Source organism: Alnus glutinosa, chromosome 3, assembly GCF_958979055.1.
Source record: "Alnus glutinosa chromosome 3, dhAlnGlut1.1, whole genome shotgun sequence".
NCBI lineage: Eukaryota > Viridiplantae > Streptophyta > Magnoliopsida > Fagales > Betulaceae > Alnus > Alnus glutinosa.
This window is the reverse complement of record NC_084888.1, coordinates 298,746-322,768: the sequence shown is the minus strand read 5'-3', so window position 1 is coordinate 322,768 and position 24,023 is coordinate 298,746. Positions and strand designations below refer to the sequence as shown.

The 24,023-nt window shown below is 35.9% G+C and overlaps 2 protein-coding genes and 1 pseudogene across 2 annotated transcripts; 2 read left to right on the top strand and 1 right to left on the bottom strand.

Annotated features, from left to right (window-relative positions):
* The first annotated feature begins 1,617 nt into the window (after positions 1-1,617).
* LOC133862373 (DNA-directed RNA polymerase V subunit 7-like) lies at positions 1,618-2,161 on the top strand (annotated as a pseudogene).
* Positions 2,162-6,374: 4,213 nt separating this feature from the next.
* Positions 6,375-15,014, top strand: LOC133864031 (anaphase-promoting complex subunit 11). The gene is made up of 3 exons (XM_062300222.1): positions 6,375-6,393; positions 6,654-6,772; positions 14,438-15,014. Exons 2-3 carry the CDS (start codon positions 6,715-6,717, stop codon positions 14,551-14,553), a joined length of 174 nt encoding a protein of 57 aa, XP_062156206.1. The 5' UTR covers positions 6,375-6,393; positions 6,654-6,714; the 3' UTR covers positions 14,554-15,014.
* Positions 15,015-16,176: 1,162 nt separating this feature from the next.
* LOC133862264 (hydrophobic protein LTI6A) lies at positions 16,177-17,210 on the bottom strand. Its single transcript, XM_062298035.1, has 3 exons — positions 16,923-17,210; positions 16,690-16,785; positions 16,177-16,462 (listed from the first exon to the last, which is right to left on the bottom strand). Exons 1-2 carry the CDS (start codon positions 17,001-17,003, stop codon positions 16,702-16,704), a joined length of 165 nt encoding a protein of 54 aa, XP_062154019.1. The 5' UTR covers positions 17,004-17,210; the 3' UTR covers positions 16,177-16,462; positions 16,690-16,701.
* Between the last annotated feature and the right edge of the window lie 6,813 nt (positions 17,211-24,023).

Here is a 24,023-nt window from a genome sequence, read left to right as displayed (position 1 = left end):
TAGTCTAAAACAAAATTCAAAACTTTCTCTCTCTCTCTCTCTCTCTCTCTCTCTCTCTCTCTCTCTCTCTCTCTCTCTCTCTCTCTCTCTCTCTCTCTCTCTCTCTCTCGTATTCTCGCCGGATCTCTCCCTTCTCGACGGGCCTCACGTTCTTCCGCCGTATCTCGCTTTCTCTCACCAGGAACCCTCGGAACTCGCCGGAACTCCCTCTCTTCTCGCCGGGTCTTTCCGTAAACTCTTTCTCTCAACGGATCTCGCCGGACGTCGCATTCGCCCGCCGTATCTAGCTTGCTCTCGCCGAGAACCCTCGGATCTCGTTGAATCTCGCCGGAAATCCCTCTCTTCTCACCGGGTCTTGCCGTAAACTCTCATTCTCCCGCAGGATCTCGCTTGCCCTCGCCGGGAACCTACGGATCTCTCCAAAACTCTCTTGCCGGATCTATCTCGTCGGAGGTAAGCTTTCTCTCGCCGGAACTCCTTTTTCTCAGATAAGATTTTAACAGGAATTTTTTCTTTCATGAATTTTCTTAGAATAGTTTTCTTAGGGTTTATTGCATTTGACTCTCGATAGCTCTTGATAGTTCGAATTTTGTGATTACTTATCTAATTGTAATTTACACGATGAAATTATAACATAATTCAATTGATTTGGGACACCTTGAAATATCAATTAGATGTCGTTTAGATATGATTTGTGCGTTTGTGTGTGTGTAGGTTCTCAAATTGCGAAAGATTATGAATGATTTATCTCAAGTAAACTGCATGACCGAGAATACTGATTCAAAAGCTATACAATAAAGTTACAATTTAGACTGAAACCTTCCCTTGCTGGCTTTATTTTCTGCAATTCTGAGTCTTTTGTTTTGAGAAACAAAGTTTTGTACTTCTGGGAGTTTTTTTATACAGTTAAAAATGGAAGCTTTGTTCGAGATATTAAATGTGAGTTATGAGTAGTAGCACTCAATCCTTACACCAGATTTTAGAAAAATTCTTGGTAGTTTTTCCTTTACCTCTATCACCTGGCTACCATTTCCGCTGCATTTTGGTATTAATACCGTAGGTACTGTGCTACTTATAAAAAAAAAAATACCGTAGGTACTGTTCTGTTTGTGTTGTCAATTGTCATTAGAATCAGTAAATCACCAGCATCAACCCACACTACAATTATGACCATAATTGTTATTTCTTACCAGTTGTCCCCTGCTCCACCTTATTTACACTACCATCTCCACCATGTTGGCCTATGTTGTGTGGTGTGACACATTTGTGGGGCCATGCTTCTGCTTCTACAATGCTGAAAAATTTTATATGATGGTAATTGATGTCAGATGTCATGATGGAGAAATGGTTAAATGATGCATAAGGTTCACAATTATTTGCAAAACTTTGTTCTTACTATTGTTTGTTTGTTTGTTTATAACCTTGTGGTGTTTTTCTATACAATTATTCAGAATCTTGAATATGATGGTTTCTTTCAACTGAGTGTATGGTCCATCATATGAACTTTTTCATATGGATGACTAACGTCTCAGAAGATGAGAACACTGAGAGAAATTTAGAAAATTAAGTTAGCATACTCATGGTTGCTGTCTTATTCTTTTGGTTTACGACAGGTGGAGGAAAAACAAAATGTTTCTCAAAGTACAGTTGCCCTGGAATGTCATAATCGCTGCTGAAAACCTGGATGCAAAAGGATTGATGCTTCAATGGGCAATTATTATTCGCCTGTTGGGCGACTTTGCTGCCAGAAAGGCCACTAAGGTCTAAGGATCTTGGATATTATCAGGCCGTCACTACTCTGGATACAATAGGAGAGAGGGGAGAGTGAGACAGCAAACGGGAGATGTTGTCTTCCTAGTTTATTTTAGCGCCATCACCTTCAAGCTGTACAAAAGAGAGATTTCAGAGGAGGTTGTCCACAAGGTTCTGAAGCATGGGGTCCTCTTGAAATGTGGGCCAGGTTACTACTATGAGGGTGGCGAGAGTCCACTGTTCCGGGACAACCTGTCGAAGATTGAAAAGGATGTCGTGGTTCGTTTCATTGTGATTGGAACAATATGGTTGGAAGCGGAAAGGGAATTTCAAGCACTGGTCAGTTTGGAGGGCAATTATCTAGGACCAATTTCTCAGTGTTAGGAAATGCTCCCTTTGTATATGTGTAGACCCTTTTTTTTTTTTTTTTTTTTTTTGATTCATTGTATATGTGTAGGCCTGCAAACATGTTAATGCTCATGCTGCCCTTCTACTTCAAGTCCTCCAATCAACTTCTTGTTAATCGCATTTTGGCATATTTGTAGCAGCTTCTAGTTTTCATCCATTAGAAGTTGTCCAAATGTGGTGCTATTTTGTCATCCGGGGCAAATTACATAATTTCTTTGTTGTTCCATTTCCCCGTATTTCATGTTTTGCTTACCATTTTGATGAGAGAAATGCTATTATCCAATAGTAATCCATGGTTATTTTCAATTAGGGGTGAAACTGCAACTTACCATAAAATATTTACATTTGCAACACCATACAACTTTTAGCAAACAGCATCACGAAAAAAGGTTTATTCATAATCAAATTTTGTTGCTTCCACACAGCCACCAAGCCTTCAAGCAGTAGATAATAAGCTTAAAACTGCAACTAACCACAAGGTCCACAAACGCTAGCAATTCATTCATCATCCTGTAATGCTCAGGAAATTGATTGTAGAGTACTATAAAATTGAAAGACATCTTAATGTAAAATTTTCATGAAATTGACATGAGATTTCCTTCTAAAAATACAAAATATCTTCAGCTGATAATTAAACTCAGGACACAGGCAAAAAAGACTACATCTTGTAATTGAGATAGCACATCAATTCTCCTAGACCTTCACTGCATGTTCTGGAAGCGTTTCATGATAATGACCCTCATATCCATTTAATGCCGAGCACAGTTTGAAAGGCAACTAGACTCACTGGAACTGAACTTGCTCCCGAGTGTACCAGTGATGCACTTGTCCCAGCAGACATTTGTGAGCTTTCCTACCATCTCATTAACCATGGCTCTTTCCTTCTCTTGTTGCATAGCCACCATAAGTTACTCAAAAGAATCAAATAAATTGTAAATGCAACTTGGTACTAATAAGGCTAACTAATAGTGATAACAATAATAACCATCATCACAATCGCCACCACTACTATGTGTCATTGATCTCATAACATACATTCTTACTACAGTTGAGTCTATGAAGGGCTAAATCAGTGTCCAAAACTTGTAAAGATTAGAGTCAGTCCCACCATGAGCTTACTCGGAAAAGAATCACATAATTGATATGCGCAACTTGGTACTAGCATGACTTACTGTCAACTATAACAATAATAATAATCATCACCACTACCACCACCATTATCTATTCTTGATCCCAAAATGTGTTGTTCCTAGAATAGTCAAATCCTAAATGAACTAATTTAGGCTATTAATTAAGAAAACTAAGTAGACTACACATGTCATGGCAGGGATGAGCTTCCAGGACATCAAATAACCACGTTGCAATAGAACTTTACAAGAATGAGTTTTGGCATCAAATATGTGATTAATATCCTAGCATATTCTATACAGAAGCATAAGTTCATGGAAAGAAAATGGTTTTCTTTTTTCACTCTTTATTTTTCAAAACCAATGACGTTGGATCAATTTTCAAGATTCAATTGGTACCGAAGTTGCTTCAACTAACAGATAGAACTTCTAATTATGACTTCCAACTAGCCTGATAGTCCAAGTTAACGATTATCATCCACATTCGCAAACAGTTATAATTTAATCGGTTCCAATTCAATAGATGCCCAAACATGCACCAAGTTCAAGCAGGTGAATATTGACTACAAAAAATTTATGGCACAAAACAAAGGTCCGAAAGTAGTATACATTAATGTCTTCACAAGATAATACCGTGTAAATGAGGGACTATAGACACATGCTTATTATTGCTTAAGCACACAAAGATCTCTAGTACCCATCAAAAATCGACAATGATGTGAAAGAAATACGCAATAAAAAATTATGCAAGGGAACTATAACTAAACAAACAACTCTACAAAGACAAACTGTAAAAACACCAGGTGAGAGGCATGTGTAAGAGCAATAATAAAAAGAAAACCCCCTAAAATCTGATACACAACCATTACCCCACCAACACAATCAAACGAGAGAGAGAGAGAGAGAGAGAAAGAGAGAGAGAGAGAGAGGGGTTGGTCTAGAACCGACGGTGAAGAATGAACAAGAGAGATGTGGGCCGGCGCTGGTAAAGGACGGCTGGGTGGAAAACGAGAAAAAACGCCGGAGAAAGGGAGAGAACGCCGGAAAATGGGAAAAAAAAATGCCAGATGCAGGGGGAGAGAGAGATCGATGGGGGGAGCAGAAATCGCCGGAGAGAGAGAGAGAGATCGGGACGGCGGTGGTCGGCTAGTCTCCGGCCGAAAGCCCCAAAATCACACAATCAAACACCCTCCTTCAGCCATCAACAGTGACCGGCCGTAGAGAGAGAAAAAAACACAACAAAAATCCAGTGGCCGACCGTGGAGAGAGAGAGAGAGATACCGTAGAGAGGGAATAAGGTGGTCGGCGCTCCTGGTCGGTGGTGGGAAGGCGATCTGCGTGGGCGGTGCTTCGATGGGTGGCGGGAGATGGCTGTCGGTGGGATGAGGGAGGAGCGAAAAAATTGGGGGAAGAAAACTGTTTTGAAAATTTTGGGGAAATCGTGTGTTTAACAAATGCTGGTCTTTTTTTTTTTTGGTTAAAAAAGAAATGCCACGTGGCAAAAAAGTCGGACTCTAGTGTGATAAGGGTGAGCCGGATAGACGAACTCCTTTTGCCGAGCCCCTTTTGCTTCTGCTGAAGAGCTTTTAGCCGAAAGTGGAACGCATAAACCCGAAACCCTTCATTTAAAATCCTTATTACTTCTCTGCTACAAGACTTTGCCGCGCTTCAAGGATAGAAAGGTGGGTTTTTTTTTTTTTTTTTTGAAAGAAATTGTGATATTTCTTCCTCTGTTTGTTTCCTGAGAAAATGAAAGAAACGAAATAAATCGAAAGCTTGAATCTTTACGCGTGCTGTTGCGTTATTTTCCCAAATGATAAAATACCCAGTTTCTAGATTTCGATTCTTTTTCGTCCCGACATTTTATCAGCAGCGAGATGGTGTTTTGATTTTGCAATGTTTCCCATAATATCACTATCCCCCATTAAATCTATTGACTGCAAATTGCACAAAAGATTGACAATGTGTGTACTGTTTCCATTTCCCCTCTCAATCACCGTTGGTGTATCTCAGAAAATGTGTCATATCTGTGTTACTATACTTCAAGATATGTATCATAATCACTTTGTGATTATATACTGCATATGATTTGCTCAGAGAAAACGGTTTGATTTGCAGGAGAAGAGGATGAAAGTCAAGCTCTTACGTATCCTTTTCACGACATTGCAGCTTTATTGGTTATACACACACACACACACACACATACATTCACCGTAAACCCATAGCTATTAATCATTATTATCTTATGTTTTCCGTGATTGTTTCAAATTTATTCACTATGAATTCCAGACGTTATAAGCTTTTCTGGTCAAGTGAATTATGATCATATTGGAAAATCCCCATTGATCCTCTTATATTTCAGATTGTGGATAAAATTAAGATTTTTTTTTTTAATTATTATTATTATTATTTTTTATTTTGGATGAATAAATGCTTTTATAAAGCTCAAACTGTCTACAAGCGCTCCAGAAGACTGGAAACAAGCTACTAACTAGAGTAGCAACAAAACAACCAGCCATAGCCAACTACAAACCAGTCAGCAAAGGCTACAACACCTAAAAAGCAACAACACATCAAAACAACCAACATAACCGTAGCTGAGTTGAAAATGGTTATACTGAAGACAGCATCAACCAAACAACAACAACATTAAAACAGTACACCTGCTAGCTTCAAAACCGCAGTAATACCTATTTTTCACAGTAATACCTATTTTTCCTATTTGTTTCGATGGCTCTGACAAGCAAGCAAGTATTTTGATAGTAATAGGTCAATCCCGTTTTCCCATGCTTTATATTGGAGCTGCTCTAAATTCTATTTAGGAGGGATCTTAATATCTTAGATTACATTGATTTTCACTTTAGTGGCATAAACTTAAAGTTCATTTGTTGGTGATATAGTATATGTTGCCTATTTATGGAAACAGTTTTCCCTTGATTCAATTCTATTTAGGAGGAATCTTAATATCTTATATTACATTGATTTTCACTTTAGTGGCATAAACTTAAAGTTCATTTGTTGGTGATATAGCATATGTTGCCTATTTATAGAAACAGTTTTCCCTTGATTCAATTCTCTGTGAATATTCGCTGGGCTCTCAAACAGAGTATGTTCTCTTTATCTCTTTTATTATCATTGATTTTGTTGATTAAATTGTAATTAATCGTTTGATATAGGTGGTTAGCATAAATGTAAACTGTACCTTAAAATTTTCTGCTTGGTGAGAAATATCTATGTTTTGAAGAACTTTCAACATTCTCATGTTTTGCAACTCTTTTAGTTCATCCATCACTGTAAACATGGAATTAGGTTGTTTTATAATTTTTTCTGTGGAGCCATAATTCTTATCCTTTGTTTTAATGATAGCTGGCACACTGTTGCTTCTTGGACTTGGGATGCCCAGGATGAAACATGTGGGATTTGTAGGATGGCCTTTGATGGCTGTTGTCCTGATTGTAAGCTCCCTGGGGATAATTGCCCACTAAGTAAGTCAGTAACATTACTTATTTGATAAATTTCTACTTTGTTTTCATGCCTTACTATTTTGCGACTATTTCTACTGCTGTTGAGATCCCAAAGTTTGGGGAGATCTTCAAATGAGCTTCTCGGTGTCGGCCTATAATTTGAGATTATTAAATAAATTTCCTAAAAGTAGCTTGAAGCCACCTTCTACAATGCCTGCTACTTTTTTGCATGCTTGACTGTTAACACCGGTAATGATCTTTGATTGAATCATTCAAATGGCATCCAACACATAAAAGGAAATGCTTTATGGAAAAATTGCATATACAATATATAGCACATAGTTAGTGTAAATGCTTCTGCATTCAGATTTTATCTACCCTTATTCTATCAGCGTTCTGCATATGAATTTCAACATCTAACATGGGATCTCATGCTGACCCTATAGTGGCATGTTGCTCATTGGTAGTAGGGCACAACTCTCAGACTTGGATAATATATATATTTGTGGTACACTGTCGTCTACAATGGATGGGTGTTTGTAAATCTCTGGATACAGGATCTCGCGTTTGTGTATTAACTTAAGATGGTATAGGATGGAGCACCCCCCCGCGGGCGCATGGCCCTGTGAGTAGGTGTCCTACTGTATGGTGACAAATAAAGTAAATTGGAGCTTGTCAACATTCATAGAAACCTATTCCTTTTGAGAACCATGCATGTATAAGCAGAAAGCTTCTTAGGTATATATACTTGCTATCCGAACAGAGTATCTTTAGTTATTTCAAATAATTAAAATCACAACAAATTGAGGCTGAGAATTTTGTTTGTATTTTCTATTTTTTCTATCAAAATGTATTTGAGTGTTTGTGCTTTGATTGTGGAATGCCCCCCCATCTCCAAGAATCTCAGGAAGTAAGACCAGTATATGTATCTATTACTTTTGTTAAACTTGTTCATAGTATATTTGCATGCCTGCAATATACAATTTTCCTAATGTTTGTGGAAGGTCAGATAGGCGTGAATAAATGGATGCAATTATTTTCTATTTGTAATCCCTTGTCCTTGATGTTACTTATTATAAAGAAAAGAAAAGAAAAGAAAATAAAGAAATAACTATAGTTCATGTTATGTAAATTTATAATATATTTATTGCTCATACTGTTGAAGCGTAGAGGAAGAAGAGAAGAATTTTTCTTATTACTTGATCTCATGCAATTACATACATTGTTTAAATAGAGAAACCCTACGAACTAATATGGAAAGCAAATAGGCAAATACAATCAGAGAATAAAACGTATATGGTAAGACCCAATATGAAAAAATCCGTTATATTTTTCAACACTCCCCCCCCAAGCTGAGGCATAGATGCCTCGCATGCCCAGCTTGGATAAGGCTGTATGAAGAGTACCACTAGAAACACCTTTTGTTAGGGGCGGAGCCAGCTTTTAGGTTTTGGGGGGGCCAAATTGAAAAAAAATAATTTGGGGGGGCCAAAACTATAAATTTTTTAAAAAATAGGGGTAAAAATTAATTTTTTTTATTTTTTATTTAGATGGCCCCCCAAGCCAAAGTGTGGCTCCGCCCCTGCCCTTTGTCAACATATCCGCCAATTGTTCTCTAGACTTCACATATGGCATGCAGATGATACGTTCTCCGAGTTTTTCTTTAATGAAGTGTCGATCAATCTCAACATGTTTGGTTCAGTCATGTTGGATTGTATTATGAGCAATACTAATGGCTGCCTTGTTGTCACAATACAGTCGCTTTGAGTCCTTGGAGTCAAACCCAAGCTCTGTCAAGAGCATTTTCAACCATAATATTTTACACACTCCTTGAGCCATAGCTCTAAATTCTGCCTTTGCACTAGATCTGGCAACCACAGACTGTTTCTTGCTCCGCCATGTAACCAAATTACCTCCCACAAATGTGCAATAACCTGATGTAGACCTTCGATCTGTAATCGAGCCAGCCGAATCTGCATCTGTATAGGCTTCTATTTTCAAATGATCATGTTGAGAAAACAACAGTCCCTTACCCGGTGAGGATTTTAAGTAGCGCAGAATATGATAAATAGCTTCCATGTGAGGCTCTCGCGGAGAATGCATGAATTGACTCACCACACTAAATCATATGCAATGTCTGGACGGGTATGTGATAGATAAATCAATCGCCCAACCAATCGTTGATATTTGCCCTTATCCACCAAGGGACTTTCGCCACATTCTCCCAGTTTAACATTTACCTCTACTGGATTGTCAGTAACTTTACACCCGAGCATTCCTGTTTCTTTAAGAAGATCAAGTATGTATTTTCGTTGGGAGATAAATATACCATGCTTTGACCTTGCTACCCCAATGCCCAGAAAGTACTTCAGAGTCCCCAAGTCTTTTATTTCAAACTCATTTGCAAGGCAATGCTTTAAGTTCTGCATCTCCCCATCATCATTGCCTGTCAAGACGATGTCATCAACATACACAATTAAAGCTGTTACCTTTCCTTGAGAAGGATGCTTGATGAAAAGTGTATGATCAGCTTGACTCTGCTTGTAACCAAATCTCTGCATAGCCCGGGAAAACTGCTCAAACCATGCTCTTGGAGATTGTTTCAGGCCATACAAAGCCTTCTTTAGTTTGCACACTTTTCCTGCTGAGGACGAATCTTTCAATCCAGGGAGAATTTCCATGTAAACTTCTTCTTCTAGGTCTCCATGAAGGAATGCATTTTTTTACATCAAATTGATGTAGAGGCCAATTTAAGTTTGCAGCCATAGATAATAGAACCCTAATTGAGTTCATCTTTGCTACAGGTGCAAATGTTTCCTCATAATCAATCCCATAGGTCTGGGTAAAGCCTTTTGCAACAAGTCTGGCTATGTATCGTTCCACAGAACCATCGGGCCTTATGCTTGATAGTGAACACCCACTTGCAGCCAACAACCTTCTTTCCATTAGGTAATTTGACCAAATCCCAAGCCTTGTTCTTGTGAAGAGCTTCCATCTCTTCATGCATCACTGTCCTCCATTTTGGATCATTAATGGTGCGTTTGGTTCGTAGTGATATTCAATATTCGAACCGGGTTTTTATTCAAAAACCCATACCCGGATCCAAGTTGAATAAAACCCATGGGTCACTTGAATAAAGTTTGAATAATTTGAATAAACCCATCATATATTTTTTTTAATTATTTTTTACCATACTAATCATTATACACAACTTTTCATACAATCCAATCATTTTCAATTATTTTATACTATTATAAAACACTTTTTTAAAACCCATAATATATTTTTTATTATTATTTTTTACCATACCAATCATTATACACAACTTTTCATACAATCCAATAATTTCCAATCACTTTATACTATTATAAAACACTTTTTTCCAATCTTCCAAATTCAACACCCAAACACATATTCAAAAGAATCTAAATTATATTCAACATCCAAACACATTTTCATTGCCTTGAAATCCGTGATCAGATTCTGAATATTATTCATATTCGAAATATTCGATACCCAAACGCACCATAAGTGCCTCATGTAGATTTCTAGGAATAGACACAGAAGACAATTTGGATACAAAGGAACAATATGATGAAGAGAGATGTTGATAAGAAACAAAATCAGACACTGGATGGTGTGTACATGACCTAACTCCTTTACGTTGTGCAATGGGTAGACTTGTATCATTAACAACAGGTATTACAGAATTCATATCAAAAGTAGACTGAGTAGTACCTGAGCCCGAATAAGATGTTTGGCATGTAGCATCTGGAATGGTCTTAGCTTTCTGACGTCTAGAGTAAACTCTCAACTCTTCCACAGGTAGTGCACATGGCTGATCAGTAGGTTCAGTTGGAGACTCATTAGTAACCTGTTGTTGCTCCGGCTCTGGCATAGGAGTAGGGATAGGTAACGGACTCAAAACATCCTCATCCTCTTCAATCTGACTCTCCCCCGGAAGAGGAGTAGAGGTGGACGAGAAGTAGGATTGTTGCTCAAAGAAAGTAGCATCCATAGAGACAAAATATTTTCTGGATGGAGGGTGATAACATTTGTACCCCTTTTGAGTGGGAGAGTAGCCAACAAAGACACATTTGAGGGATCTGGGGTCTAACTTACTCCTATTAGGACCATGAATATGGACAAAGCAATCACAACCAAAAACTTTTGGAGAAACACCTTTTGCAGAGAGTGAGGTGGGGACAACACCTCGAGGGGTGTTTGGAAATCTAGAACCCGAGAAGGCATCCTATTGATGAGATATGTAGCAGTGAGTATGGCGTCCCCCCAATAAGATTTAGGAACATGCATGTCAAGCATAAGGGAACGAGTTACCTCTAATAAGTGCTAAGTGCCAATTCCTCCGTTCAGCCACACCATTTTGTTGCGGAGTATCAACACACGTGGTTTGGTGGATAATGCCATGTTCACGAAAATAGGCCTCGAGATTACTAGACATATATTCGCCCCCATTGTCAGAGCGAACAATTTTAATTGTGGCATTGAACTGAGTTTGAACCATCTTATAAAACATCTGAAACATGGAGAACCCATCACTTTTGTCCTTTAACAAGTAGACTCATGTGGTTCGGGAAAAATCATCAATAAAAGACACAAACCACCAATAACCAGATAAAGAAACCACTCGTGAAGGACCCCACACATCAGTATGAACAAGAATAAAAGGAACATCACTTTTATTGATACTAGGAGAAAAAGACACACGATGGTGTTTTGAAAGTTCACAAGTTTCACATTGAAATTTAGAAACATTATTATGCAAAAATAACGCAGGAAACATGCGTTGCAAAATTAAAAACGAAGGATGCCCTAAATGTTGATGCAAGAGCCAGATTCTAGCTGCCGAGTCATCCACCCGAACTATATGATAAGCCTGTATGAGCCGACCATGTGTGTCAGGCTGAGAGTCCAGATAGTACAAACCATCCTTCAAACTACCACTGCCAATCATCTTCCCCGTGGCTAGGTCTTGAAAGAAGCAATAGTAAGAGTAAAAGATTACACAACAATTCAACTCAATGGTAATACGTGCAATGGATAAAAGATTGGCAGCAAGGTTAGGGACATGAAGAACAGAGGTCAAGGTCATAGAAGGGGTCACAGAAACAGATCCTTTATTAGATACTGGCGACAGAGAACCGTCAGCTATTCTAACTTTGTCTCTACCTGAACAAGAATTATATGATGAAAATAAAGGAGACATACCAGTCATATGATCAGAGGCACCTGAGTCAATGACCCACGAATCATCAGGTGGAGTAGCAGATGCATTCAGAGCAGTGACCAAATTACCTGTAAGAGTGGAGGATGATGCTGCAGTAACATATGTGTCCAATCGAGACATAAGTCGACGGAGTGCTTCTACCTCGTCTTTACTCAGTCCCCATGTATCTGTAGTAGAGGAAGACGTCTCGAGTGTGGGAGTGGTCATCTCAACTGTAGAAGTATGATGGGCTCGAGGTCTAAATCCTCCACCTGTGCGACCCCCACAACCTCGGGTAGGACAGCCATGAAGCTTCCAACAAGTCTCTTGAGTATGTCGTGACCTATTACAGTGGTCACAGAATAATTTGTCTTTGTCATCTGAGGTCGCATCTGCTGTTCTGTCCCTATCTCGAAATTTGGAACTGTTGCTCGGAGTGCGTTGAGTTGCCCCTACAAGAGCGGATTGGGACTGTGAACTAGAATGAAGCATAGTGCTACAACGACCCTCCTCATTTTGAATGTAAGAAAACACCTCTTGTAATGATGGACGGGCCTCCTTCCCAAAAATCTGAACCCGCACAGGATCATACTTTGAATTCAATTCACCTAGGAACTCATAAATGCGTTCTAATCATCTTCTTAATTTGAGCGGCATCAACAGCGCACATAGGCTACAAATTCTGATAATGATCTAACTCCTGCCACAAACTGCGGAGTTTATGAAAATAAGTGGCTACCAGAGAATCACCTTGCGTGAGACCATGGATCCGGCGCTTCAAGTCATACTTCAGTGCAGCATTCCCCACTTTGGAATATGTTTGAGCAGCAGCATCCCAAACTTCTTTGGCCGTATGGAAAAATAAGTACCCCTAACTGATTTCTGGATGCATTGAATGCAGTAACCATGACATAACTGTGGAATTTTCTGCTTCCCACTTATCATAAGCGGGATCATTTGGCTGTGGTTCTTGAATTTTTCCATTCAAGTATCACATCTTCCCTCTACTCTTAATAAAAGAACTGATTTCCCTGTACTCTACGCATGGCCCTGTGAGTAGGTGTCCTACTGTATGGTGACAAATAAAGTAAATTGGAGCCTGTCAACATTCATAGAAGCCTATTCCTTTTGAGAACCATGCATGTATAAGCAGAAAGCTTCTTAGGTATATATACTTGCTATCCGAACAGAGTATCCTTAGTTATTTCAAATAATTAAAATCACAACAAATTGAGGCTGAGAATTTTGTTTGTATTTTCTATCATTTCTATCGAAATGTATTTGAGTGTTTGTGCCTTGATTGTGGAATGCCCCCCCAACTCCAAGAATCTCAGGAAGTAAGACCAGTCTATGCATCTATTACTTTTGTTAAACTTGTTCATAGTATATTTGCATGCCTGCAATATATAATTTTCTTAATGTCTGTGGAAGGTCAGATAGGCGTGAATAAATGGATGCAATTATTTTCTATTTTTAATTCCTTGTCCTTGATGTTGCTTATTATAAAGAAAAGAAAATAAAGAAATCACTGTAGTTCATGTTATGTGAATTTATAATATATTTATTGCTCATACAATAAGGAGTGAACTTACAATATGTTAAGAGGTAGAGAATCACAATCATGTTGTAATTTGCAACTAGTTTGTTATGGGCATGTGTTTGGGAGCGGGTGATGGGTTTGGTAAGGGGCAAAGCCGCAGGATCGGTCTTCCTGGGTTTACCTATGGTGAAGGTGATGAATGGATTTGGGGTATTCAAGGTACCCCTGCCTCCTAACAACTATAGAAGTCGTTTGTTGGTAATTTTCTGCATGCTTTATTTCTCCTCAAAACCCCTTATTAATAGGGTGCAAGCAAACATAGAAAAAATACAGAAATAACGGATTCTAGGGAAAGTATAACTCCCTTATTTGGTCTCCTACAAATCTGCTGCTAATGGGAATTATAATCCCTTATTCTTAGGCTGAATCTTAGGCTGCTAGTGGGAGATAACAACCCCTTATTTCTAGGAACTTCCTAACCCAAAATCGTGCTCCCCAAGTACACGATTTTCCTCCCTTACATCCCATATGTGTCTCAGCCGCCACTAGGGTTTACTAGGGTTTTGTTTCGCCTAGCATAGGTACATAACATAGTTCCTGACATTTTTCTGCTTAATGTCCTTACTTTAATATTGTGTTTTCTTATGCAGTTAGTTTTATTTGGTATTGTAGGGAATGGGTTGTTATTATTATTATTACCATTATTATTATTATTTTTTTGGTGGGGGGGGGGGGGGGGGGGGGGGGGGGGGGGGGGGTGGGGGGTTTGGGAATGTATTCCTGTTTACTTAGGTGGCAGATATTTTTGCACCAAATAAACTCATTTACCTGTTAGAAAAAAGAAAGAATTAAATCTTTTTGTAGTAGTTGGTAAAATCTTATTACTGGAAATAATGTTTTAACTAGTTTGATCTTGCAGTTTGGGGTGTATGCAACCATGCATTCCATCTTCATTGCATCTTAAAATGGGTGAATTCTCAGACGTCTCAAGCACATTGCCCCATGTGCCGTAGGGAATGGCAGTTCAAAGGATGAGAGTAAAATTGGAGGAGTTCCAGAGAGGATTTTATTGAACACCTGCTGTGAGAAATGAATGTGTGGTGGGGGGGGGGATAGGTTGATGTAAGGTGAGATAACACTAAGATCTGGAAGCTTCAGTTTTCTCTCACTTTTTTGTAGTCTATCCATCAATCCATGTTATAAGAAATGACAATCCTTAACGCTAATGTGGGGAGTGGTGGTAAGCTCATTTATTTTTCAAATTGATTGAATCTAATGTTTTGGCATTATTGTCGAATCTCGATGATGTCGAGATCATACTGCCCAAGGTAGAAAAGATTATCTTTCCACATTTCGCCTTGAAGCTTCTTCAAGTTCTTCGACTTGTGACAGGTACTGACTTTCGTTTTCTTTGTGACAATTATTTTTTTGTTTAGTGGATGATGATGATATATATATCTTCTTATTGCCAAACTTAAAAGAGTGATTATGCTCCACTATGTGTGCCTGGTCTTATTCCCTTCTTTTTTTTGTCCTTTGCTTTGTTCGTTTTAAATATTATTATATCAGATATGGTTAGATATTTTATGTCCCATGTCAATTTCGAATATTGATAATTTGATATATTGAGGTTATCCCTCTTCGGATATGGATTGTTGTTGGTTTTAAGATTTAGAAAAACTGGGTGCGCAACCACACGAATCAGGCACCGACTCTGGTTCTTATCTCATCGGGAGCATACTAGATTTGCTTATTGCCGGGAGCTCATTTGTATAAACTTTTTAACTTTCCAAAATGAAATAGAGATGGTCACTTTGTCGTGTTATGAAATAATGGGTTTTTTTTTTTTAGGTAAACAAAGATATATCAATAAAAATGTGTTATGGCGCCCCTAAATATACAATATATTTATTATGTGACATCATCTATACCATTAAATACAATAATAATATTAAATTATGATCTTTTGTTTGTATCAAGGCTTTTGACTTATTAATGATTGATTAAGTATTAAGACAATAAATACTGCATTTGCTCTCTCGTCTGGGAAGTCTCGAGTAAAATGAAAAACCAGATTTGCGTGGTTGATTTTTATTTGATGAATGATGATTGATGAGATATGTGATTATTTATTTTTTTTAGATGAGATATGTAACACCTAATCAGTAAGGTCAGAGGCCTTTGGCCATGGTGGGTTAAAGAAAAAAATTCAGAATTTACTGAAGATAGGGTAAGGAATGAGGGCTCGTACTAAAGAAAAGACCAAAAAAGCATGTCTAAAAAAGTGGCTTTGGATAAGGTGCATGGCATCTTCGTTTCGTGTTCTATTCTGCCCTTCCAGCTGTCCAAAACATCATGGTCATGGTGTCTTCTCGAGAATAACTACTGACAAAGCTAAGATGGCTAGCTGGCTGGGCTGGAAAATGATAGGGAGGGAGACAAACAATTGTTTCCGTCACCTTCTTTTATTTCTTTTAATAAAAAAAATATACATATATATATAAATTTATCTGACATCAAATAATATGTGGTAGCCCTGGAGTGGAGTGGAGTGGGAGGATGGATTACTTCTTTCTCGTAAGTGCTTTAAACAAAGACAGGCGACAGGGATGGGTGGAACATGAATTATCACTATCAAAGACAGGCGACAGGGATGGGTGGAACAAGAATTATCACTTTCACATTAAAATAACAAGTTCTAAGATACATCACAATTGACACCCATCATCATAGTCTCTTCTTACTCGCAAAACAAATATTGCATCTTTAAAATATAGAGGGGAAAAGGATAAAAACCAAAATACAAAACAACGTCAAACACTGAACGAAGCATCAACTGTCCACCCAAGACCCAACGGTTATCGAAATCAGAAACCAAAAGACATTCATATATATATATATATATATATATATGATATGATGCCCTTCACGTACACATCTCCACCTGTGCCAAAAGCAATAACATAATTAGAGAGAAAAAAAGAACCCAGTCCACTGAGTCAGTAAAGTATACCCGCATAACATGTTTGTTATTCTAAAATTAATTAAATCAAGAGACAAAGAAGTAGAGGAAAATGGTTTTGAGAATTGAGATAAAGAAAAGAAAATGGCAACCCAGAGGGTGTCGGGGAGAGATAAGAAGATCGAGAGATTGATTGTTGGGGTGCTTACAAAAATTGGACTTCACTTGGTGATGATATAGACAGCATAAATAATCCCAGGGAGATACCCGAAAATGGTGAGCAACAAACAGATCCAAAACTCCACCTGATGAATCACAATCAGAATCAGAATCACCCCAAATGAAATTAAACATAACAAAGACATCAAAGAGATCGAAATTACAATGGAAAAATAACACGACATATGTAAATACACAGATATATAGATTGAGCATCGCGTACGTTGCAACCAAACTTGAGGAAGACACCCAGCGGAGGCAAGATGATGGCCAGGATGATGTCTATGCAGGTAGCTGCAGTCATTTTCTATTGCTTTTCCTTTTCTTTGAAAGAGAAGATTAAACTGAGTTTGAGAACGGGGAAAGAGATGAGTCACGTATTACTGCAAATTAATCGTGTGAGAGAAACTGCAAGGGCAGCAGGTGGATATATAGAGTCCACAAGACTCCACATGCAACCCCACGCGTTGTCCACGTATTGGAATAAATTGGATCCGTGCCATTCAATACTGCGGATCATGCACGCTTCCTTGATGTTCTGAGAACCCAACACCTCAGTTTCATAAATGGGTAACAAAAAGCTTCCCATGCCTTCCTTTTCTTCCGATTGGACCGACATACATACATATACACATGTCGGCACATTTTATAATTAAATACAACTTCATTTCACAATAGCACGGTTACAAGATTAATATAGTTGGGTGGGCTATCCAACAATGAACCCAAAACTCTTAAACTATCGTTGGATTGTCAATAATAATGACAGATTTTCTTCTAAATTATCAAAAATTGCCAATAGCTATGGTCATCAAAAACACAAAAAAAAAAAAAAAAAAAAAAACAAATTATAAGACAAAAATATCCTAATAAATTAATAAAATTTTTTTTTTTTTTTTAAAAAAAAAACTAAACTAAAAGGCAAGCCACTCCCTTAGTTTTTTTTTTTTTTTTTTTTTTTTTTTCCTTTCATTTTTTTAATATAATTTTTTTTTTTTTTTTTAATTTTATAAATGGTATTTTTGTCGTTATGTGGCATTAACATTTTTTAGTAGTTTAGAGAGAACATTGACACAATTAAAAATTTGGGATATGCATCGCCAATCTGATAGTAATTTGGGACAAGGATCCTCTCCAATTCAAATGAACCGAAAGGGATCCAGTTGGTGTATTTCAAGGGGCAAACTTGTCCATATACTCTAATTCATTTGAACTGAAAATGATTCAAATGCAATAATTTGAGGGAATACTGTACTTTTCCCAAATATTGGCTTCCACTTTGCACACATTACATCTTAGCTCCGCACGCCTTCACAATCCTAAACTTGAAGACATGCTACATATACGACTTTTTGTAAGGAGGATCATACCCTCCAATTACAAGTTTACAACACTAGTAATGCTACAAGTCTTTATGCCATTTCAAAATTGATATGACTTAAAATCATTATTGAATTTGTGATAAATTACTCTTATAACGCAAATACTCTCCCTTTGTCCCCCTTCATGGCTAGTATTTATTTTTCATTTTCTTTTTGGGTTTATTTATACTGATCAAGTTATTTACAAAGTATAACTTAGTGGTGTCAATTCGTATTTATATATCGGGTTTAGATCATGTCGAGACATGTGTATTAGACTGTATGGGCTAATTCTAACAATTTAATTATGAGTAATGCTACACTCAAGACCCTTATTCCCAAAAAGTTATATGACTTTTAAAATTACAATTAGATTTGTAGTAAATCACTATTGAATTTTGATTCAATTGTAGTTTTAAAAGTTACATCAATTTTGGGGGATAAAGTTCTTGCATTAGCATTACTCATTTAATTATGAATACGGGCCAGACCCATCAACCTTAATCCGCTAATTTCATGTTCGATTCATGAGTCGTGTAAACAATTATCAGCTCTAATTTTTGTGTATTAGGATTAAGTTGTATCGACTCATGTGTATAAAACTATATATGTCAATCATAACTTGACCTATTTAACTAAACGAATTATTCCTCAATTAGGGGCGGAGCTACAGTGTGTTAGAAAATATATTGATATCGTATATTACGGTACTTTCCATATATTGTAGGATTTGATTTAATTCTCATTAATTGTAATTGATTATAATCAAAACAGATTTGAATACATTCAATTCTGATTTGATTATATTCTCTTTACATATCATTTTGTATTCTCTCTATATCTCTATAAATAGGGATCATTCCTATTATAAATATATCATTCAATAAAAGCATAATGTAGCCCTTTGGGCTTTATCCTGTGGATGTAGGTTATAGACCGAACCACGTAAAATTTTTGTCTCTATTTATTATTATTCCGCTTTATTTCTTTTAGGTTTTTTGATTTCTTTCGCAGTGTACCTTGGGGGATCCATGGCAACCCCACATATTTTAAAAAGCCCTATAAAGCTCTTTTTTAATATATATATTATGGCCTTGTAAGTCCCAACAAGATGAAATTGTGTGAAGGCTTAAAACTTGAAACTTTGAACTGTGGGCAGAGCCATCGAGGGCCTGATTCGTGAGAGGCAGAGAAAGACTAAGAGGCTGAAAGAGTTAGAGAAACTGAGCAAGACTTGAAACTTAACCGGTGGCGGTGGGTGTAAGGCTAAAGCCTTGAGGTGAGGGCCAGATTCGTGAAGATTTAAATAGTAAGTTTGGATGTTCAATTTTTAAATTTAACTATAATTTAGTGTGCGAATTTCAAAGCAAATAAAGTTGAAAAAAAAAAGTATGAATAATTTAACTTTTTAAGATAAAATTAAAAAAAAAAAAAGTGAGATAAAATTTGATTTGTTTTTAAAAAAACACAAACACTATATCAAATAGAATTCTTGTTCCCAACTATATTATTACTTTACTATAACCTTTTTATCTTCTTCTTCATATACTCATAAAGAAACTAGTAATTGTAAAACACAAAAAGCCATCTTCTAGTCAACTCAGGGCCGGCCCGATATATTTGGGGGCCTTAGGCGAGAAGTTTAAGTGAGACATTTTATTTAAAATTAAATATTATTTAATTTTAAATTATATTTCAAGGGTATATTACATAATTGAACTTCTTCATCAAGAGTTATTATATTACATAATTGAATGTCACTATCATTATTTTCAATGTCATATTTTTGTTGTATTATTTCATTATCTACTAACTCTTTTTCATGAATTTCTTGTTCATTTATGTGCTTTTCAACTAAATTATCATTTATATTTTGTTTATTGCTAATAATAAATTTATTTAAAGATCCTCTTTGAGATTCAGTTAATTTTTCTACTTTTCTACTTTTCTTTTTCTTTTTGTAGTTTTTCATATCCAGATGCATATTTTCTAGTAGACATCTACAGCTAAAAGTAATTACAAATTAAATAAACACAATTTATGTAAAAAAAAAAAATTATATACATTATGACTATAATAAAATAAATTAAAAAATAGAACAATAAAACCTGATTTGTCAATGATTAAATTCTCTTTAATCTTTATGGTCGGATTATCTAACACTTTTAACATGCACAAAGGAAGACAAATTAGTGTAAAAATATTTCTTAAAATCTAATAAAAAAATTAATGCAATTGATTTTTTTGGTAACTAATCCTTTTTCTTTTATATCACTAAGTAGATATGGAATGATTTTGAAGACTTGAATTGTAAGTTATAGGGAAAGAATGAAAATGGAGAAGAAGAAAGAAATTCAAATTCGAATAAGATCGATTTGAATAGGGAACTTGAAATAAAAAAAGGAAATTATATAGAGTGGGATTTGAAATAGAAACTTAATTAGAGACGTTTCATCTTCTTACTTTTTAGCATTTATTTATTTATTCATTTTATATTATTCTCGAAGTTGAAGACTCGAACGTTGGACTTATTTATTTATTTATTTTTTTTTTATATTCATTTTTATGAACAAAAGGAACGTTGGACGTACAGTGGACTTAATTAAGTTTTCTTTTTTAATGAGACATTCCATTTTCAAAAAGACTTTCCATCTTCATTCACTCTTAGCATTTATTTATTTGTTCATTCTATATTTTTCTTTGGCGGACAAGACATTTCATTCATTACTCTAGCTAGTAGCTGTGCATGCCAAATTGAACGTTGGAACTTGCGAGTTGGGATAGACCGCCAGACCGGACAATGGACTTAAAGTAATGATTCATTACCACCTAAATATACAACTTTTCACCACCTTGCCTGTGTGGTAAGGTGGTCTCCCACTACTTTTTGAGTTTTTTTTTTTTTTAAATAAATTAAGGTGAGGGACCACCTTGCCACATAGACAAGGTGGTGAAAAGTTGTATATTTAGGTGGTAGTAAATCATTACTTATGGACTTAATTATGTCTTTTTTCTATTTTTTTAAGAGAAATGCTAGAACACCTTCCAGTATTCTCCAGGAATGCCATAGATGCAATTTTTTAATCAAAAAAATTACATCTATGCCATTCTAGGAGAACACCAAGAGAACACAAGGAGATGCTCTAGCATTCATCTTTTTTTAATGAGAATTTCCATCTTCATTGATATTTCGTAATTGAGGGCTTTATTAATTTTATTTTTATCAGATTTTGGGGCCTTATTAATTTTATTTTTACCAGATTTTGGAGCCTTTATAAAGTGTATTGATGACAATTAAAGCTTTTTTTTTTTTAAAAAAAAAAATATATTAATATTTTAAAAATTGGGAGCCTTTGGTGACTGCCTAATTCGCCTAAAGCTTCAGCCGGCCCTGTGTCAACTTGAGAAAAAAACCAAAAAAAAACAAAAAGGGTAGAAAGTTTAGTCTACATAATGATGGATGATAGAACTCTCTAGAAACTAGTATGTAACACTAAGACTATAAAAATAAAATAAACTACAAAAAAATTCATGAATGGGGACAAAAACCCAAAGACAAATAAAAGACGTTTCTTTTATAATTTATCTATCGGTGCCAATGACAACAATAATCAATTTATATTTTGACTTTTTTTAGGCTATTTTATTTGGAAGAGGTTATGGTCAGATTAAAATAGTAATATAGAAATTAATTAGTGTAGCAGTAATGAAATTGAATTGAAAAAGTAAAAACAAGACATGTCTTTTTTAATTTACATTTGATTGTGTTTAGTTTGTTTTCAATAAATTCCTTAAGATAATGTGGATATATGTCCTAAAATTTATCCATTTTTCTTAGACCCTATTAATTATGGTTAATTTATTTTGTCATTAGTTTATATTATTATGTGTTTGTGATGCCGTTATAATAAATTTTGAATATCAACTTTGATTTTTGGAATTTTTGTTTTTCGTTGGCTAATTTGATTTTACATATATTTGTGCTCACATACGTTAAACTATATATACATAGATCCGATTTTTTTTAAAAAAATATATATACATAGATTCGGACTCCAAGCAAGAATTCCTAGTTTCGCCCGTATCCTTAATCATAACCCGTTAATTTTATGTTGAATTTAGAGATTATATCAAAAATTGTCCTAAAAACAAACCCCCAGATTTAATCATCTCTTGGTATATATGATTGATTTAGTGACTGCTGGGTTTATATTTACTAATATGCACATGGTATTTTCAAATTTCACTTTTGTTACAGTTTATTTAGAAGAAAAATGTCATTCATAATATTTCATATCAGTCAAGCATGCGTCACATGCAGGTACAACCATATGGCAAAAGTGATGCGAAAGTCCTCCAAATGTTGTGTTAATTATTTAGGATTTGTTTGTGTTTGCGATTTTAAGAAGTGTGATATAAAATTAGCAATTTAATTTTTTTTTTAAATGCAGTTAAGTATTTGGTAAAATTATAATTTAGCATTTAAAATTACAGGTTAACCTTTAAAATTTTGCGTTTTCAAAAAACTACCCTTCTACCTGCTATTTGAAAAAAATAGGTTGGGCAGACTTGTTTCCCAATGACCATGACAAAGCGCGTAAGTTGTAGGTTCAACGAATAAAGGGATAATTACATCACTGATCCTTATGATTGGCCTAAATTACAAATTACTCCCTATGGTACACAAAGTTCATGGACGATCTCTCTGGTAAACTATAATTACGAATTACTCCCTGAACCTGTTTTCTGTCCACCAAGTTAACAGATTCTGTTAGTTTGTCATGCCATACTTAATAAGAAATCGACACGTGGCCACCCTAGGCCGTGCGTTACTCTCCATACATAGCCGGGCCACCCCTGGCGGCTGGCAACCACCTATTTGCTATTTTCTATTTTTTTTAAAAAAATAAAATAATTTTTAAGTTTTATTTATTTATATATTTTTTATTATAATGGACACGTGTCGATTTTTTGTTGGGTATTACGTGACAAACTAACGGAATCTGTTAACTTAGTGGACGAAAACGGGTTCAGGGAGTGATTCGTAATTATAGTTTACCACGAGGACCCTATATGAACTTTTTATACTACATGAAATGATTTGTAATTTATGTCAATTTCAAAGATTAATGATGCAATTATCTCCCGAATAAAACCCACCAGAGTGTGAAATAATATGAGGGCTAATAGGATGCCGCGTTCCACATGAATAACGGAGGTGGTGGAGGCTTTGAAGCCAATACAACTAACGTAGCTGTACTCCAGTGCACCATGTGCACGCGATGTAACCGTCCTTCTCATACCTCCAGGATATACCAGCCGCCCTCCCACGCGTGCATATGGGCTAATTTGCTTTTTAAGTAAGTAATAATTAGGAAGAAAATACAAAATTAGTCTATTTAGTTTGCCTAATTAACAAATCACTATTTGTACTATAAAAAATAATCCATAAGTTTTTATGGTAGGCAAAAATGACAATTTATTCACCAGTATCAATTTTCATCCATAATTTAACAGAATTTGTTTGGTTGTCATGCCTAGTTTAATAAAAATGTGACACGTATTACTTTTTATTAAGGACACCTAATAAAAAAAAAAAAAAAAAAAACCTATGCATTATTGGGCAACTGGCAAGAAAGGATGCATATCATTATCAAAAGGAGAAATGATATTTACACTTCTTGTGCATAACAACTACACTCACACAAGACTCATTGGGGTGAAGCCCAGTGTAATACTTATTTGATAACTTTCTATTTTGCGAATATTTGTACTTTTGTTGAGATCCCAAAGTTTGAGGTCTGGTGTCGGCCTATAATTTGAGATTATTAAATAAATTTCCTGAAAGTAGCTTGAAGCCACCTTCTACCATTGCCTGCTGTTTTTTTGTATTCTTCATTGTTACAGGTAATGAATGGTCTTTGATTGAATCATTCAAATGGCATCCAACACATAGAAGGAAG